Here is a 20,111-nt window from a genome sequence, read left to right as displayed (position 1 = left end):
CGTTCATGATCTAATGAGTCATACTGCTTAAGTTTATCTAAAGCTGTTAAATTTATATTTCCTCTTAAAATAATAGCAATTATTAAGAGAATAATATGCGTTTTCTTACCAAGAATGGATCTAAGCCGCTTTCAATATTATCAATCAGATTCGTTATAAAATTTGAAGGAGCCCAAGTCCATTCAACATAATTTAAAAAAAAAAACAAAAAAACAACAATACTCTTTTATTTTACATATTTTTACATTTAAAAAACATAATTTAAGCAATTAAAAATTTTTTTTAACTTCATGACGTACAAAATTATAAAACGATTTTCTACTCATCTACATTTTGTATTTGAGAAAGGGATTTGAAGAAATCATGATGTTCCCTTGGTATATATCGTAATAGAACAATATTTTGCTCGTCAACATCTTCCCTATATTTTGATTTTGTGATTTGTTTGATATTTTTATACAGTGGTGTCAATATAATATTTTCGAACTGTCTTGGTCCACCCGACGTGGTTATAAATTCAGGACTTTAAAATTTTCATTCATACTCCACTAACGCCAGTTGAACAGATTTAATACTTAGGACTCCATCTTAACAAGAGTCTTACTTGGAATCCACATACAAGACTGAAACGACAAGAAACTGTTCGTAGCTTTCGATTGCAAACGCTCTAAACTTCCCATTCACTACAAAAAATTAGTATAAACTATGATAATCAGACCAATTTGGACATATGGAATTGACCTCTGGGGCTCCACCAAACCATAAAATTCCTCCCGCATCCAATCCTTACAATCCAAAATCCTATGTAAAATCCTTGATGCTCCTTATTACGTTACAAATAAACTCATTTACAAAGACCTTAACATTCCATTCGTTGCAGAATTGGCCCAAAACAGATATGCGTCTTTTCATTCCAAACTCCTTAACCATCCTAACCCATTAATTCTTAATCTTTCATCCTTAACAATTCCTGATAATTCCCCGAGGCGTCTGAAAAGAAGATGGCCACAGGACCTTCGAATTTAAATTAATGCTTGAAGTACCACCAATGGGTGGTTCCTTCCCAAGATTTTTAAATGTAAATGAAACATTCCACTTATTTACTTATTGTATTTATTATTTTGTTCAGATATAAATTACATTAAATAAATTTTTAAAAAAATGTCATTCTCATTTATTGATGTCTTATAAAAAATTGCATACGGTTCATTTCTGACAAAACGCATGCAACATATTTTTAACTAGTTTATCGATTCTTCGTTAGAATTCTTTATCCTTTTAAAAATTGCGTTGTCTAATAATTTTGTTGAAACAAAATCTTTTTGTCTCATTTCATGTACAATAAAGTTAATACCTTTTCGACACTTCTAGACAATATTGTAATATTATCGGTGGGAGGGGACAAAGAGTAAATTATTATTTTGATTTTTTTATGCTATTTCTACTACGCTAATACGGTAATAACAAGTGTCCTGATATTAAAAGTTTCTGATTTATGATTTCCACATTATTTTCAACAGTTTGGACAATTTTTAGCCACATTAAAAATATCTTAATTTAAATATAAATGGACTTGGGCCATTTCAAAATAAATTATAAATTAATCGGCTGAATTATTGAACTAACTCTGAACTTTTATGTGTCCTGAGTTATCGTACTTGATGTACATGTAAATCCGGGCAACCGGAAATAATTGACAAATGGACTTAAGCCTCTTTCAAAATAAACGGCTCAAATATCTGATAGAGTAATACATATTTTTTAATAAATAAAAAAATATTGAGAACATTTGGTGTTTTTTTTCCTCTCTTAGTTATCTTTAGAGCTTTTGAATAATTTAGTATAACACCACTTACTATACCAAAGAATATAGAAAAGAAAAATCACTTACCATAACTAGTACAATGTGGACCCTTTCTTCGTTACCTACATTCTGAACTATATAAAACATATTTTTTTATGAAATTATAGAGCCTTAAATATAACAGACTGTCCTTTGGAACTTGTTGGCTTTTAATTTCACGAAACTAATTCTACTTTTGTAATTATTATTTCTTCTGTTTCCCCTCCCGCTATCCCGTTGAGTATCTGAGGTGGGGGACCTAAAAGTCCAATAACCACATATTTTTATTTACTTTTCCTTTGATTCAAATACTTAAATTTTTTCGCACTATGTCTAGGAGAACTGACTGTTGAGCCTCTCTTAGTGCATCTATAGGCACCCCCAAACTATGCCTGCCACTTTTGGTATGTGACCATTCGTGGATATTATGAATGGAGTAGTGGTAACACCTTCCAATTTATATAGCTCTTTCTATCCTATCGCCAATTCCTGGTATTTACTCAGTTTTTCTCTTACAGTAGAGTTTATGTTATTATCGTTGGGGATCCCAACATCAATAAGTCCCGCTTTCTTTTTTCTTAGATATATAAGGAGGAAGTCTGTCTTATTATGGCGTACTGTTTGGTCCGTAATAATTGATTCATCCCAATAGAGACTGAGAGAACCTTTTTGGAGGAGTCTATTTGGATGGTACTTGTAATATCTTCAGTTAAGTTGTACTTCATCGCCAGGAGCAGATACATAATTTTGGCCAAATTCTTATGTATCTAAATATTCAGCACCAGCCAACACTCCACATTCACCAATGATATGTTGGATCTATTCGAGTGTTACTGAGCATAATCGACAGTTATCTAGTGTTGCTGCGTCTTTTAGCACATGTTTTCTATATGATCTAGTGGTAATCACTTGATCTTGAATAGCAACCACAAATCCCTATGTTTCGGAGAATAGCCTTTTAACCATTCTTTGTCTATGGAGGTTTCGTCCAGCTGGCTATAGAATCTCCCATGCAGAGACTTGTTTTTCCATTCTGGTAGTCGTTCAGTTTGTGACACAATTGTTGATTCAACACCTTTGCTCAGATTAAGTGATGTTAAACCATAGTCCCTCCTTGAGATGGGGAGATAAAACTCTGTTTTTTTTCGAGATAATAGCAGCCGAGGTGTTGTTGGCCTTGATTTTTCGTTTCCCAGTTAGTTGGGTTTTGCGTACTTTTCGTAACCTAATTTTGAGCATTGTTAGAAGCTCTTGTTGCTTATGTTTTCGGGAAATTTTAAGGTGCTGTTGCATGCCGAAATATTTATATAATTTATTGGCTTCAAGTCCCTTTATGTCCTCTTCTTCATTAACCAGAATGTCCTGTTTACTAACCACTTTCCTCATGGTTACATGGAGCACTGCACATTTATCGAGGCCAAATAATATTCCTATGTCACTTGTGAAAGGTGTAACGGCTTTAACCATATTTTATAATTGTTCTTTGTTTTTCGCGTATAGTTTCGGTTCATCCATGTGCCAGCTGTGGCTAACTGTGGTCCCTTCGTTGTTGATGACAAGTTTATATCCCTCCTTTTGAAGAACCCAGCTTAATGAGAATAGCGCCCTACAGAACCAATTGGACTTGATTTGATTTACCGTGCAGGCATCTCCGACTTTCAGCGTAGTTTTCCATCCTACTATCAGGTTTGAAAGGAGTCTGCTTACATTAGTTTCAATCTTGTATATATTTAATAATTTTAGCAGCGAGCTGTGTGGAATGGTGTCAAAAGCCTTTTTATAATCAATCCATGCCATAGAAAGACTTCACTGTTTTTCGAAACTTGTGCCGCAATGAATGAATCAGTAACTAAAAGCTCCTTACAACCCCTAGCCCGCTTTTTTACACCCTAGCTGTTCTGTGGATATCATATTCTCATTTTCAAGGTGTGCATATATCTTATTCGCCGAGATAGAACTGAGAATTTTATGTAGACCATTTAAACACGTTATTTCCGGAAATCTTCAGGACGTAAGTTTAATTCATTCTTTTTTTGGAAGCATATAAGTGAGGACATCAGAGAAACCATCAGGGGCCGTTAGCGTGTCATTAAGTATTTCATTGTACCCTTTGATGATCAACACAAAATTAGACGATTGGGAATACAATATTTTATAATCCCTTGAAAATAAAAACTAATCCCTTTAAATCCTTGCAACTCATGCAAGCAATGAAATCTTTTAATCCAATAATTTTGGATTCTGTCAGGTCCCAATTTTTCATGTTCCTGACAGCTTCCAAAATATCTCCTACTCATATTGTCACTTCATTCATTTCAGAGGCATTCTGGAAACTTTGTATTTATTCTTCTATCCAGAAGTGCTCGACGTGATTCCTCGGCTTTTCCCACACACTTTTCCACTAAGCTACAATGTCATCGGGGTATTTGCTTGATATTTTTATTATTATTATTATTGCTTATTATTATTATTTATTTCTGTAAATCCTCATTATTTAACCTTGGGCTAAGCCTATACTAATTTAATACTGGCTATACTAATGAACTCCTAATGCTTCTGACTTCAATTCCTTTATTTTGTACGACGTTTTATACATCCTGTTCGTTATCGAGTCCCTATTGATTATTTGATGTCTTATGTCCTCTCCATTTTTAGGGATTAGTTTTTATTTTCAAGGGATTATAAAGTATTGTATTTGGCATATAAAATATTGCCAATCATCTTATTTTGTGTTGATCATCTAGCTTTCTGTTACATTTTCTTGTCAGTAACAGACAAGCATATGATCTATTTAAAGAAAATAAGACAATTAGTAATAAAATGTTTTATAATCGTGACAAATATCTTAAAATGAGGAGAATACAAGACATTCAATAATATGGACTGAATATGACAGTTTGTCTTAGACTTTGTCCAAAATATTGAAATAAGTTACATATGTACAGAGAGAGGATTCTAAAAAATATAACTTCCATTTCTGTGAAACTTACGAATTTAATGTAGTTCGGATCGGCAGTATCTGGTATGATGTTGACAATATGCCGTTCAATGTGGTGTGATATTTGTAATCTGCCCCATCTTTTTCCGTTCGGGTACAAGAACGATCGTTCTATTGAATTTCTACGGGAATAGCTGAGGTAGAATATAACGCCTGCAATTGTTAAATTTGATTATAAATTCATTATATTTTTTTTATAACAGTTTTATTATGTTTCTAAACTGATAAAAAAAAATGAAAGGAGAAAAAATAATGAGGTTTAGCAAAAAAAAAAATGAACATGTCAACCAAATATTTGTTTTATTATTTCTTTTATATATAATACAATTAATACTCAAAGTGTAGTCCATTGTTATCTCACGTCATTAGCCATCTGCTAGCCAATTGCTCGATCCTACGCTAATACCATTCTTTGGAATTGCTGTCAAAGAACTCTTCAACCGCAATTTCAACTTCCTCAAAATTATCAATTTTTTTTTGCTTGAAGGAAAAGGGCCATGGATCGAAACAAGTAGTAATCCGATGGTGCGAGGTCAGGACTAAATGGTGGATGAGGCAAGAGTTCGAACCTATGATGTTCTTTAAACTTTTTTTCACAAATTTCTAACTTCTTTGCTGATTGCGAGGAGTAAGTTCGAGAGAGACCAGTATACTGCTCTTTTTCACCTTCTCCGTGGAGAGTAGATGACTAACCGTATTTTTCGACACCTGGCGAAGTTCGCCAGTAATTGTAGACGGTTTTGACTCAACAGCTTCCTGCAGAAGTTCACCAATATCCATTAATGTCGCCCGTAGCCCTTCTTCCTTTTGCATCAACATATCTGCACTGCTAAATTTTTCAAACCTACGCCGCGCATTGTGGTTGTCAAAGACAGGTTCCCCTTCATATTTAATAATTTCACGAGTTGCTTCAACAAGTATAAATTAATCATTTCTGCAAGTATAAATTTAATCATTTCTGCAAGTATAAACTCAATGTTTGTTTTTCTATTGTCAGGTGTATTCATGGATTAATACCACCTCAGTTTTCTTCCTACTGTTAAAGAGAAATTATATTTTTCGTTTTTATACTGTATCGCTTTGTGTTAATTAATCTTTTTTTTTAAATAATGCCTCCTGGAACTCAACTCACCGAAATTGATTAGGACAGGATAAAGATGAAGTGGACCAAAGATGAGGTGGAATGACCCAGAGGCACATTGCTCCTGAGATTAACCGCTCCCATGGTGTAGTCAAAAACGTTTTTAATTGCAGCCCAGAAAATTATAGGAAAAAGAAAAGAAGTGGAAGACCCCAAATTTGTCTAATCATGTGAAACAGACGGTTTTGAGAAGTCGCGAAAACAGGTCCATCATCTGCACAGATTGTGAGGTGATTCAATTTGAAATGTGATGCTTGGTGAGGAAGTGTTTAGCTGAATGAAATTTTTTTAAATATTGTAAGGTTATAAGAAAATCACAGCTCAAAAACATTTGCGGCAACGACTGCAGTTTGCTAAGTAATATGTTTAAGAAAGAAAAAAATGGTCAAGGGTTATTTTCAGTGATAAAAAAAAATTACACTGATGGTCCATATGGTTTTAATTATTACTGGCATAACTTTAGTGAAGAAACACAAATTCACGAAGGTCACATTGGGGTGGCGGAGGAATGGTATGGGCTGATTTTAATGAAAAGGAAAAGTTTCGAATTGCATTAATTTCCTATAAAATGAATGCTGTTAGTTATCAAAATGTTGTAGAAGTGTTTTGACGTTTATTAATATGTTGACAGAAGAAGAAATTATTTTTTCAGTAGGATACGGCGCGAGCCCATTCATGTGGCATGCTCTCAAAACAATGGTTCAAACTTTTGCGATCAATATTTTTGATTGGTCAGCTTTTAGTCCGGATCCCAATCCGATCGAAAAATTTGTGGTAAATCTTGGCAAGAGAGGTCTGTCGTAGTCAAGATTTCCAGATTTCAGAAGCCATAAATCCAAATGATTGGAAACCAGAGGATACTCCTGTTTTCGCAACTTCTCTTAAAACGGCCCGTTTCACATGATTGGAAAAATTTGGAGGTCTTCCACTGCTTATCTTTTTCCAACCTGGGAGCGGTAATTACCTCACGAGCAATTTACCTCTGGGTCATTCCACCTCATCTTTGGTCCCATTATCGTTTCCTAATCAATTTAAGTGAGTTTAGTTCCGCGTAGCATTATTTAAAAAAATATATTAATTCACACAAAGCGATACAGTATAAAAACAGTAGGAAGAAAACTGAGATGGTATTAATCCTTTACACCTGACATTAGAAAAACAAACTGAGTTTATACTTACTTATTCACAGCATAATCCAGATTTCTTTACAAAATCTGATGTCGTAAATTATCAAACAGATCAAAGGCCATTTATCAATATAGTAACATAAAATTAAGTTTAAAAACATGGTGCTATGAATTTTTTTTTTCGTATCCTCTTTATTCATTTAAACAACAAAAAATGCTTAATAGGGTACCTCTTCCCTTAACTTAATTGTTTACAATGATATTGTTAGACTGTAGTAGTTTTTGTGGACGACTTAAACCTTTTCAGACGCTTACAAAAGTGGTAAAAGTGGTTTGACACTTTGTTTATAATGTTTTACATTGCAAACACTGAAGTGTTTATTAGTAAATTTTTATTACTAAAAACTTGTATTATCTTGAATTTGCAGTGTGCAAAAACCAAAAGTTAAATTTGTCCCCTACATTGACATCTAATACAAGCTTTTACATATATAGCGTGTTTGGTTGTTTTATAATTTCTTTGCTTTGATAGGGAATATCCGAACTTCCCCTACGTTGAGTTTAATCTAATATTTTGCGTGAAGAATGAGTCGGGGAAAATAAAAAAAACATCATCTTACCTAGTAAGAGCCAAATGCCTATTTCTTTTCTAGGGTATATTTTAGCATCCCATCCCATGATTTCCAGAACCCCGATTATAGTAAGGGGTAATAATGGCACTCCTCGTACCTATGAAAATATTTTCATTTAGTTTTGTAACAAACTTAAATTGTATTGAAATTTCGCTAGGAAATTGTATATAGATAAGAGTGACAATATTTATATACTATATCTTTTACTCGTTAAATTATCATCATACCTATTTGTTGCGGCCAACATATGGTCCACAAATCGATTGCATGAACATATTATATTACGTCAAAAAACAAAACAACTACTCTCTGTTGTTTTTTATACCGCAAAAATAAACAGATGACTACTTAGCGTCTCATAGTGTGCACACACATTGTTTACAGTCTCTCCTTGCTACGCACTCGTAGTTGCCAGCATCCTGGCCATCTCCGTCGTCTTCATCACTTTAGGCAAGGACTACTTCGGCTCATCCTCCAAGAGGACAAGGCGGGTGGACGTACGTCCTTTTGTCGATCTACTTCCACGAGAATATCCACTCAGGACAACCGCAACCGGGGCTCCATCAATCTCCGGTGATATAAGACTTTTTTTTCCTCTTTTATTCAACTTCAATATAATTTTTTAATAGTTTTAAGTTCCTATTTTTCTCGTTTTACGTTTGTATATATATAGATATATTTCTTTTTTTTTTACAGTTTATTATGTTCAATTCCATACAATATAATAATAATAACAAAATTCATCAGTTCATTTATTTTATTTTAGTAGTCTTCACGGTTGGGCTAGCAAAGGTTCCTTTTGAACCCCTAACCACCGTAACACCTATATACAGTTAAAAGGCTCCGATGAAAAAAATATTAAATTGAGTACAATTACGTAGATGTACTGGTAATTTATTGTGCCTAAATTAGTTTGGAGGGGAAGAACTTGGGAATTGAATGGATAGAATTTCAGATTTCATATTAAATCATTAAGAAGAAATCATCTCTTGTTCAGTAACATTTTTCTTTCATCTTGATGACATATCATTCAGTTCGTTGTCTAAAAATTAAATGTTTATGTAATTTTTTTTCACCAATAGAATCTGAGAAAGTACGCTTAGAATTTTTGTTATGATTTGAACGAGGACATAGTTCTTCCGAATACTTTTTCTCGAGGATGATCTATATATATGAAGTTAGGGAATCTTAAGGAGAAGAATTTGGAAATATTCATCAAACTCGTTAGGACTGTTTTGGCGTCCAAGTCCACTAAAAATGACATTGTTCAGCTGTTGCACACAGGTTGTCCGATTTAGTACACTGTCATCGGAAGACGAAACCCTACTTATCAAAAGTAACACTATTTGTCAATCCTTTCAAGAGATAATCATGACGTAAACAGGCATACCATTGTATTTTTAGTAAAGAATATGTATTTTTAGATTAAAGCGTCTTTGCGAAGTCATGATCTGTTGAATTATCATCCATAGGTCATATCAGCTAAGTGATTAGAAAAGTATAAAATAATTAGTAATTAATATTCTGAATGAAAACATCGAATTCTTATTAACTTTAGTATCTTTTTCTGACACAAAGTATTTGAAAATTAAATGCCACGCCAAATTAAGAATTAAGAAAACTGACATTTGTTAAGTCAAACAGCATTCAATAGACTTAAATGACTTCAGGCAAGAATTTAACAAGCAGCAATTTTTTTAAAATTATAATTTTGTACAAACAATTTTTTTTTTCTCTATAGAGCTTGTATTCGATTTTATTACAACTTAGTTTCCAGGTATGTTCCTACCATATAAATTATGTAAAACATTAAATAATATTTGTTCCGAAACTGCTCTACTAAACTTTTCATCACGTGGCTTGCCATATTCTTGCTCCGAAGCTCTTCAATTAATACTTACCGTATAGTAAATATGCCTGTTATTTTGAGGCTGTTGCACTAGGCAGGCGGCGAAAAAACAAAATAGTATTAAAAATATCATAAATCCCGCTCTGTAAGAAGTATGTGATACATGTGATTCTTCTATTAACAGTCTCAAGAATATACCGCAACCCATAATGCATAATACTGTTGGAAAATTACAGAAAAAAAATTAATTAAGGTAATTTTTATACTGAAAATTATCTAAATTATTTCGTATCATTACTTATTCGTATTAACTATAAATACAAAATAGAGTATGAGTGAACACCTTAGATTGAGTTATTTTTTAAATCTAATGCAAATAATTTACTCGCCCAAGTTTCATGTACCAGCGTTGGCTATCAGAAGCATTGATATTTTTTCAGTTTCTTTTGACGGATTCTTAAGTGATCTTGGGTAATTGATAAGAACCCATCTATTTAACGTATCATTTTCTATGATTTCATCTTCACATCTGTACCTGTTTGCATTTAATTATTAATTCTAGGTAATGGTTAACTTAATATCACCTAATTACTGTTTCAATCGGATATTCTAAATAATCGATTATTAATCGGATATCCTAAATTTCAGGGGGGTTAGTTTAGAATTTAAACTCGTGTTAGCTATTATGGAATTTTTTTTTTGTAATGTTTGCCTATACATACTGAAAAAACTTTCGGAAACATTACTAATATCATTATAGCTATACTAGAATATATCAACTGATACTATAGCAATATATCATATTATAAAGAATATATAAATAAAATGAAATTGAATAAAAATTATTCGATAGCAGTAAGTGACATTAATTGATAAAGATCTAAATAAATCAAATACGTCACATAAAGTCATAGATATTTGTTTTCTTAAGGTAACCAAACATTTCTGAATTTGGGGGCTATTGTCGTGTAGTGAAGTTGCCAAGTAATATAGTAAACTGGAGTTGAATTGCATGTTCTATTTGTTTTTATTACATCTACAATTATTTTTAATTATAAAAAATAGTTGTTGATATATATACTATTAAATAAATTAAAAATATCAGGTGAGTATTTTCTTCAGAAAATGAATGAATGAATGGAAATACTGATTCAATATAGACTTATCCAAAGATCTCATGCTTTTATTTGTGTTTCGACTTCTATCATATTGGGAAAAAATGTGGGCCCAATTCAGGTAAAGTTAATGTAATTATGATTCCTAATATAATTATTAATCATGCTATAATCAGTAATAAAATAGTTCAATATTACCGCCTTATCAAGATACAGATTGCAATGACTTCCTTCGAAATAATACCAGAGGCCCGGGCGATTGTCCACATGTATTCGGGTCGTAAATACATACCCACAGCACCTGAAAATATATTTTTTTACTTGAAATTTAGCAGAAATACATGCAATGCTAGACTTTCCCTACATCTATAAATCAGAAAAGTGTGTGTGTATATATATATATATGTATGTAAATATAAATTAATTTATTTATACATACTATATGAACTACCATCTTACCTAGAATAAATGTAAATACAAAGGTTGAAAATATTGGGGTGTTAGTGTTTCTATTAATGTGGCCAAACAAGGAGAATATCAGACCATCACGAGCCATGGTATATAAAAGTCTTGTAAGGAGGAACATGAAAGCATGTGCACTGGAAAGACATAAAAATAATATAAATGTTACAGGTAATGAGAAACATTTACGCATTTATGAAGAAAATCTATTAAAAAATAAAAAATTGTAGCCCTAATTACAGCATCTTTTTCTCTGATGAAAATTTACGATCGCTATTCTGATTACCTTTAAGAAATAGAATCCGATTTTCTAAAAAAAACAGTCCGCCTATGGGTTCTTTTCCGATGTAGAAGGGGCATTCGATTAGAACAAGCGTGAATTAGTCTATAAGGCCCTGACACCTCCTTCGTAGGAAATAATACCTATGGTTTAGTACCTAATTATTTCTGAAATCTGAATTTAAAAAATCTTGAATTTTCGATGGATTTGTTGCTCAATACAAAAACAAAAGAAATTCTATAAATCCCTCCTTTAATGGGGAAGATTATCAAGTGGAAGCAGAGTGACTCTTTTTTGACAAAGCACTTGGTCATAGCCTTTGCGGCGGAGCTCGTGCCAGTTTGCACTTACTCAATGAAAAACAGACCCAAATCTCAGTACTACTTTTTTAGTGGGAAGCAGAGAACATTACCAACGCAGACATTACTAGTTCAGTCCTAGAAGGAAATGTTGAATCAGAAAGTTTCTTGATAAACATTGTCTATCAGGAAAGGCACCAGCCACTTAGTCAATGCCAAAACTACATAAACGTTATTGATGAAAAATCTTTTTTTATAAGACAATCCACAGCAAAAGTGATGTTTGCCTGGTTATCTATAGGTCAACCTATTCTAACCGTGGTGAGAGATTATGTTTTTCATTTTGTGGGATCGCCACTTGATGAAAAAAGTCACCGCCAGCAGATCTCAGATCGATCTAACCAACTGAACTACGAATGGACCGAATAAATTTTAAACGCAATTAGAAGCTTTTGAGAAGTGTCAAAATCTCTTGACTTATTAGTTGAATCATTATTCACGTTTGGATTATGTTTATTTTCATGAAAACTTTATATTAATTAGCATTGCTGTATTATTTAATATGAACGAAGAGTTTTACTTATGAGAGTAGACTTTATTTTTTAAACTATAAAGCCGTTTTTAACACGCATTGATATCTTGTTCTGTGATTTCTTTCAATACAATCTATCAGAGAACATTTGAAAAAAAAAAGTTATCTTATTAATCTATATAGTGTTCCATACTATACCGAAAGGAAATAAACAAATATACTGTGAAATGGCCAAATTAGGGAAGCTACTGGAGCAATACAAACTTGCCAATCCCTGTATTTTAGCAATTTTATTAAGGGGATTTACCACCTCTGCAATTTAAAAATTAGTGGAAATAACTAAGTAAAATTTCACAATTTCCTTATAGCTATATGCCGCACGTACAAAATATGAAGAAAATCTGAGAGGGTACGTTCAAAACTGTATTAAGTGGAATGATCCGCATTTATTAAAAAATAAAAATATTGTAATTATACCCACAGATGAAAAAAAAAATTCGAATTATCTATATTTTCAAATAAAATGATGGGAAATTATAAATTTCAATGCAATAAAAAATTGTTAACAGTGCTCATCATTAAATGAAATAGATTTAAAATGTTTTGGGTGGGGATCGGAAATACCTGCTAAGATGGCCTAATATTGATGCTAATGCACATAACCAATTCATTGGCATACAGTTGAGTTTAGTCATAACGTATATAAATGGAGCTTCAGTATCTGAAAAAAAAAATATTAATATAATAAATTAATATATGTATATATAGTTGACCGTAAAAATTGATATGTAAGAGGATGGTCAGGATTACGGTCAAAAGTGAAACAAAAATAGTTTACAACTATTTACGTTTTGCCCCACTTTGCAGGGCTTCATTAGGGCTGCTCAAATGAATCGGTTGAACAAAAAAAAAAAAAAAAAGTGGGGCGAAATATAAATAGTTGTAAACTATTTTTGTTTCACTTTTGACCGTAACCCTGACCATTCTCTTATATATAATAAATTAAGGTTGTTTTTTGTATTTTTACACAATATTAAATACTTCGCTTTGAACTTCGGATCATTGAAGTTCTATTTGCGTAATCAAAGTCTATCAGTTTTCCCCTTTAATACAATAGCGTTTTACATAAACAATAAAAAATTTCATTAAAATAATTGGATGAATCATATATATTGCTTGCTAATGTGCTGGAGGTGCTTGATTTGGTGATCTCCCTCAAGATTCTCTATTAACTATTCAAGCAATATTAAAGGTTTTAAATAAACAAATAAATAAGTAAACTTTCTATAAGAGTGATGATGGTCCAGATGTGGTGTAGAATAATAATGAAAAAAATATAGAAAATATTTCTAATTCTTTTTATACCTCAAGAAATGTCCGATGAATATTTTTAAGGAAATACTCATTTTCTCTTTTATTGTTCACTCACTTAAGTTGTTTAATATATATTATAAATTTTTTTTCAGGTTTCACTAAATATTTCAGTTTTTTTTTTTTACGAATGATATTAATATGTGGATTAAGCTTTTATGAAAAGAAATGTATACACACATCAAGCAGCAAGATTTTTGTTTTATATAAAATTACTTAATAATATTATTACCATTATTTGTTCAAATTAAATTAATATGCCCATTTGAACATGTTGCTGTCATATTTACTTGATACATGCATGGTTCACTTCAAATATATTAAAGAGATTATTAAAAAGAAACATACCCACGTCATTAACTGGCCAGACCAAACAATGTAAAAGTGAGACTGAACAGTAGATTATAACGCTGGCTTTGCAAGAAAACATGATACTCCGGGGTACATTGATTGTCGGATTTTCGGTTTCTTCACCTAGGTAAATGTAAGAAACATTTGAGGAAATAGAAAATAATGCATTAGTAAAACACTTATAATCACATTAAAATCTTTATTATAGATCATTCCACAAGCTAATTGTAAACTGAATACAAAAAACAGCCGAAATAAACCATCAAACAAACTAGGAACATAGTCGTCACATTACATACATTGATTCGACATACGTTAATAATACTTTTCTAACAGATTGTACACTGAGGTTTTTTAAATTATTTATAATTTGCAACATGATTAATGCAGGTTTTAACTCACCTTCGAAATTTTAAAAAATATACTGTATTCATATTGTATCTCTTGTTAATATTGTATTCATTTTAGTAAACAGTTAAGGAGGAAGAACTTACCGAGACAAACAGCTGCATCGTATCCAGTATAACAATAGTGTGCATAAAAAATTCCTTCAAACATGAAAGACATACTTGATAAATCTTTGGGAATGAGGTAGTGTTTGGTTACAGGATAGTTTATGGAGAAAATATATATCACAATGATAATAAGTATAGTAGATATGTTAATTGATGTCATAACATTAGTAGCTGTAATTGATTCTCTCGTCAATGAAATTGCTCTACCTATAATTTAAGATATATTAATAATTTCATGATAATAATAATAATAATTTCATTCAAAGTAAAAATAATAACAAAGATTAATAATCAAAACGTTTACTTAAAGATTCACTTATTCATCTGTATGCCTGTTTTCCAATTTTTATTTGATTTTGAAGTCTACATTATTATGTAAACAAATGTTAGAAGTATTAAGGATGGTTGATCATACCTTTGAAAAAAAATAAGGGGTTTAATTAAAGTTTAGCAATCGAACTTTGTGTGAAGCAGATATATATATCTGCTACTGACAAACACTGAATCAAGTCTAGAATTTCTTATAATGTCAATCATATTAATAGAATAACTATGAAAAGAAATAGATCTTGTGTTTATTTATTAATAAGAGAGTAATAACTATTTGAATAAAATAACTATTTGAATCATGATAATGTAGATCTCTTACAGCTGTGATAGCTTGGCAAAACATTGACTGTCAATTTTTTTCTATTAAACAATTTTACGCTTTTTTAACTAATTTACATGAAGATTTCAATATCTCGTATTTTTATACATATTTCGAAAGATATTTTCAGTAGGCAATTTTTTTCAATTTTAATATCAACCAACCTAAGTTGGTTGATATTAAAAATATTATAATAAAATATCAGCCGGCGCACCTAAAAAAAAAGACTATCCCTCAATATATTCAATGCCAGCAATGCGGACATATCAAGAGTTATTAAAACCGTTCGTAGATGTATAAAATATCTGCATATTCACGACAGTGCCTCTTCTGAAAAAAACAAGGGACACTTCAACTATTGGCACGAACTGCGGGTTGTCGCACCCTGCAAATAATAAGCGTTGTTAAACATTAGAAATCAGAGAAACTCAATAAAGACCTTCAAGCAAGCAACCCTCGACACAAACAGAAACCGATCGATACTGCAAAGGGAGTATTACTAAATAATAATAAACTTGGCATCTACTTGTATGAAAAAACGAAAATTTCCCGACTTCACTGAGTAAGATATTCATCCCAGACTACATTGTCCATGGTATTCTCCGACCATTAGATATGTTTTCCTAATTTTTCGAAAAGCTTGGAAGATGTTTTATAGCTGATGGTGACAACAGTGCCAAGGACTGTCTCAGGGCTCACCGTTCTCCAGTCCAATTGGTAATATTTTCAGATCTTCACTGTAAAAGCTTACGCCAAATTCATTATCTCCAAATTGAGGGTTTTTCGCCATAAAACATCAGCCATATTCGACAATTAGAACGCTACTGATATTTAAATAGAAAAAAAATATTGTATGAAAAATAGTATTATGTGGGCCATTCTTCCACAACATACAAATTTAAGTCCCAATGAGATCTTTGATATCTGTGTGAAATTGCCAATACTTCAATTGCATCCATTGGTCAATAAATAACCTAAACTTGTTGTTCAAGGATTTTTATCTCAGCATAAGTTTGTTTATAGGCCTAAATTTAAACATAAAATGTCAATATATATCTCCCTCATCTATTTGTTTTTAGGATAGATTGCGCTATAAGTTGTATAGAAAACAAAATTATGATCTATAGTCTACCTGTCCCATAGAAGCAACCTATTATTCCCCTCACACTTTTCTAAATTGGGCACCAACAGTTTGGAAACCTTTATTTCATTGTCATCTATGGCTGGTAACACTGTAGCAGATTCCTGCCAAAACAAGGATAATCTTTTTCACAGAACTTCTAGCTCTAGTTTCCTTGTGAGTGTGTTTATAAGAGTGAAATCAATGAGTGTCATTTCATCTCCTATCTTCCTAGCACAGTGATAGTTCCTAAAAGGTGGGTTTGATTCATGTTATATTACAGTTGATTTGTGTGTTTATTAGAGAGTCCAATAATCTATAAATACTGTTGATAAGAGACACAAATGGAATGGTCTACTTTAATGTAATCCCCAAAACCTATTTCCATCACACCTCAACAGTGAAAGAGATAGAATTGAAGTGATGGGAATAGGAATAAAGAGGATTGTGGCCACCGTGTGATAATAATAAGATGAATATATACAAATATGTGCTTGTATATATGTACGTATGCAAGTGTGTACCCAGCAGGGGGCATGGAGGGGTAGTTGCCACCTAGAAGTGAAAGAAAAATTAATTTTTTTTTTTAATCAAATAATTGCAATGACTAATAAACCACTACTGTAGTTATATATAGGGAGCACAGTGGCTTCGTGGTAAGGTACGATGCTAATAACTCCAAGGACCCCGAGTTCGAATTCGGCTTGGTAGAAAAATGTTTTCTGTTACACTGTAGCCGTGAGTCAACCATGTGAGTTCTGGAGCTCTCCTAGGGTCCGAGCAGCCACATAAAAGGGGTATCCTTAATTGGGTAAAAATCTAGCGGTGGAGAGCGAGAGATTTGGATTCTGACCAAATCACCTCCTTTCTTAACCGTTGGTCTAGTAACAGTACTTCCTTACAAAGTACTGTTACTAAACATACTTTACGTACTGAACCCAGTACATAATTCTTGTAGTGGTACATAATTCTTTTTTTTTACAAAAAAATAAAATAACATTTACCATTTGTTGAATTTTGAGTATTTTATATTTCCCTCAATTGTACTTTATCTCCCTCATCTCAGTAATTGATGTCATTCATAATTTTATGGATTCTTTAAAAATTAATTAATGAAATTTTTTTTTTTTTTTTTTTGTAAACACCATTAGCTGCCTATCTTGGAGCAATTCGTAGTAAAAATCATTGGAAAATGGCAATTTTTTCGCAGTGGAATCTAAACCTTGAAATTTGTATGAAATGGGAGAATGTCCTATGATTCGTTACAACACTTAAGAAACTTTGTCTCGAAATACAAAAGTAAGAAAATAATAATAATAATAGTGAGATATTACTATTTAACCTGACCTATGCACCTTCAGATGATTTTATGTTTTTTACAGATGCTTTAAAAGACTAGTGTGTATAATTTATGATATAAATTTGATTTTTTAACTTCTAAAAAATTATTCAATATATATACTGACCGATTTTATTTATCAAATTTGTGGCACAAAACCATAATAAGTAATATTTTGAATTACAGAGACTATTATGATATCAATTAAGTCTATTTTAATTTAAATGAATTGATGAATTACCTGCAACTACTAAAATTACCAAGACTGACATTATGTCAGGGTGTGAATTTACATAAAAATCAAAACCTTCAACGCTCCCCGCCGATAGTTTATCTCTCGAAACTGTCCCAATTCTACCTTCAAAGAAGTTGTGGTCTATGAATAAGCTCAAATATCTGGCAGCAACCATGAGTTCTGGAAATGACATAATATATACTAAAATAACATTAATTTTAGGTTATTAATTAATTATTCGTCAATGTTTGTCAAAATTAGAATCAGAGGGTATTATAAAAACATGATATTTTATTGCCTAGATTAATTATTGGAAATTATATTAATTAGTTGAAAAGTATTCATAGAAAAGATAAAAATTGAATTTTAATTTACTGCCATCATTAATATGCATGAGCGCCTAAAAGGGATGTGTCTTGGGAAAGATAATGATGAGGTTATATTTTTTTACTATTGATAATAAAAGAATTATAGAAAGGGATTTGTCTACTCGAATACATTTTGATGTGAAATTACAGGTGACAGTTATATGTCGTATAATTAACATTATAACTATGAGAAAGTATGAGTGTTTGTTTATAAGCCGATATTGAATCTAATCTCGCTAACAGCTCACTAGGGAAAAATAATAAAAATTATTGATTAAATTTTACAAAATACAACTCTCACCATAAATAGTAACGAACAGAAAACATTCATAAAAAAGTTCATAATTTATATATAAAATTGTTTTTATGAGGTAATGACATGCTACAGCTTACTGCAAAGCCGTATTCAACGATCGTCAGTCCAGTTTTTGCTATTAGAATGCATGATACAATACACTAACATAAGAAATTTAGTATCATACAGTAAATTTTAAAAAAAAAGGAATAAAATTCAAACTGTCTATTATTATTGCAAAAATAACTCCAAAACTACCTGTGCCTTGGTTTTAAAGGGTCTAATATCAACCTTATCAGATTTTATTTTATTTATGTCATAAATAAAGGTTCAAAAATGAAGGTAGATTTGCACAGAAGCCGTAAAAAAAGAACGAATATCTTGTTTGAAGTGGGCGAAAACCTATTAGAAATTTTTATTAATTTTAGAAAGGTAATAAATCTTGGATAAATCTTTCCAGGTCTCAATAAGCTTTATTGATTATTAAGATTGATTATTTACCCAAATAATTGGGGGGTATTAAAATTTAGAAGATCATTGATTGATTAATTCGGCTAGATGTTGTGTCAAAAAAAGAACTCAAATAGTACAAAACTATATACTAAGTACCAAAATGATGCCCTTCATTTGACAAATACTGTCTCGTAGCTGACCAATTCAACAGTCGAAAATTTAGGCTATAAACCTGGAACTTAGTCGTCACATTACTTACCTAGATTGACATTAAAATTTATTTTTCGATTAAAATACTTTTCTAACAGAGTCCACGGTGAGTTTTTTAAATTATTTATAATTTGCACCATGGTTAATGGAGGTTTTATCTTGCTTTCAGAATTTTAAAAAAGATACTGTACCAACAGTTTACCCCACTTTGCAGGGCTTCACAAAGGATCAAAACAATATACCAACAACTAAAATCATTGTAAACTGGAAAAGAGTATAATATGTCTAAAAAAATACATATAAGAAAAGTAAAAAAAAATATAGTTTAAACTAAAAACGGTAACAAATTAGGAAAATAAGGTAAGAGTAAATAAATCAAGGTTAGTGAAGGCATAGCAAAATGAATGTCAAGAAAAAAGACTTACTTAGAATTTACTTAACTTGCATCTATTGTTTTTTTTGATATTACTCTTCTTTTTTGTTTTTTGCCTAATATTCATTTCTGAATTTTTATTTATACTTGTCTGTACATCTTATTTCTATCTTCTTTTAATTTATTTTATATTTTTACTTATCTCTGTACATCTTATTTCTATTTCCTTTTAATTTATTTTATATTTATACTTATCTCTGTACATCCTATTTCTATTTTCTTTTAATTTATTTTATATTTATACTTATCTCGGTACATCCTATTTCTATTTTCTTTTAATTTACTTTATATTTATACTTATCTCTATACATCTTATTTCTATTTTCATTTAATTTATTTTATATTTATACTTATCTCTATACATCTTGTTTCTAATTTCTTTTAATTTATTTTATATTTATACTTATCTCTGTACATCCTGTTTCTATTTTCTTTTAATTTATTTTAGATGTATACTTATCTCTATACATCTTATTTCTATTTTCTTTTATATT

General features: G+C 31.2%; 1 protein-coding gene across 2 annotated transcripts in view; it reads right to left on the bottom strand.

Moving 5' to 3' along the window:
• The window catches only part of LOC106688930 (cationic amino acid transporter 3), a 52,589-nt gene that overhangs the window by 2,840 nt on the left and 29,638 nt on the right, over window positions 1–20,111 (bottom strand). The window contains exons 4-13 of one of the 2 annotated variants that reach the window (XM_067045503.1): window positions 17,865–18,038; window positions 14,570–14,722; window positions 13,998–14,123; window positions 12,903–12,999; window positions 11,165–11,304; window positions 10,904–11,006; window positions 9,995–10,125; window positions 9,643–9,809; window positions 7,730–7,838; window positions 4,834–4,994 (exon numbers count right to left, since the gene is read on the bottom strand). In XM_067045503.1, the coding sequence (XP_066901604.1) occupies window positions 4,834–4,994; window positions 7,730–7,838; window positions 9,643–9,809; window positions 9,995–10,125; window positions 10,904–11,006; window positions 11,165–11,304; window positions 12,903–12,999; window positions 13,998–14,123; window positions 14,570–14,722; window positions 17,865–18,038 (1,361 nt within the window). Of the gene's footprint in view, window positions 1–4,833; window positions 4,995–7,729; window positions 7,839–9,642; window positions 9,810–9,994; window positions 10,126–10,903; window positions 11,007–11,164; window positions 11,305–12,902; window positions 13,000–13,997; window positions 14,124–14,494; window positions 14,723–17,864; window positions 18,039–20,111 lie in introns of both variants that reach the window. The other variant, XM_014433630.2, reaches the window with a different exon arrangement.

Source organism: Halyomorpha halys, unplaced genomic scaffold (genome assembly GCF_000696795.3).
Source record: "Halyomorpha halys isolate HHAL.00 unplaced genomic scaffold, Hhal_1.1 Scaffold1235.1, whole genome shotgun sequence".
Taxonomy (NCBI): domain Eukaryota; kingdom Metazoa; phylum Arthropoda; class Insecta; order Hemiptera; family Pentatomidae; genus Halyomorpha; species Halyomorpha halys.
This window is presented reverse-complemented; position numbering and strand designations above follow the sequence as displayed.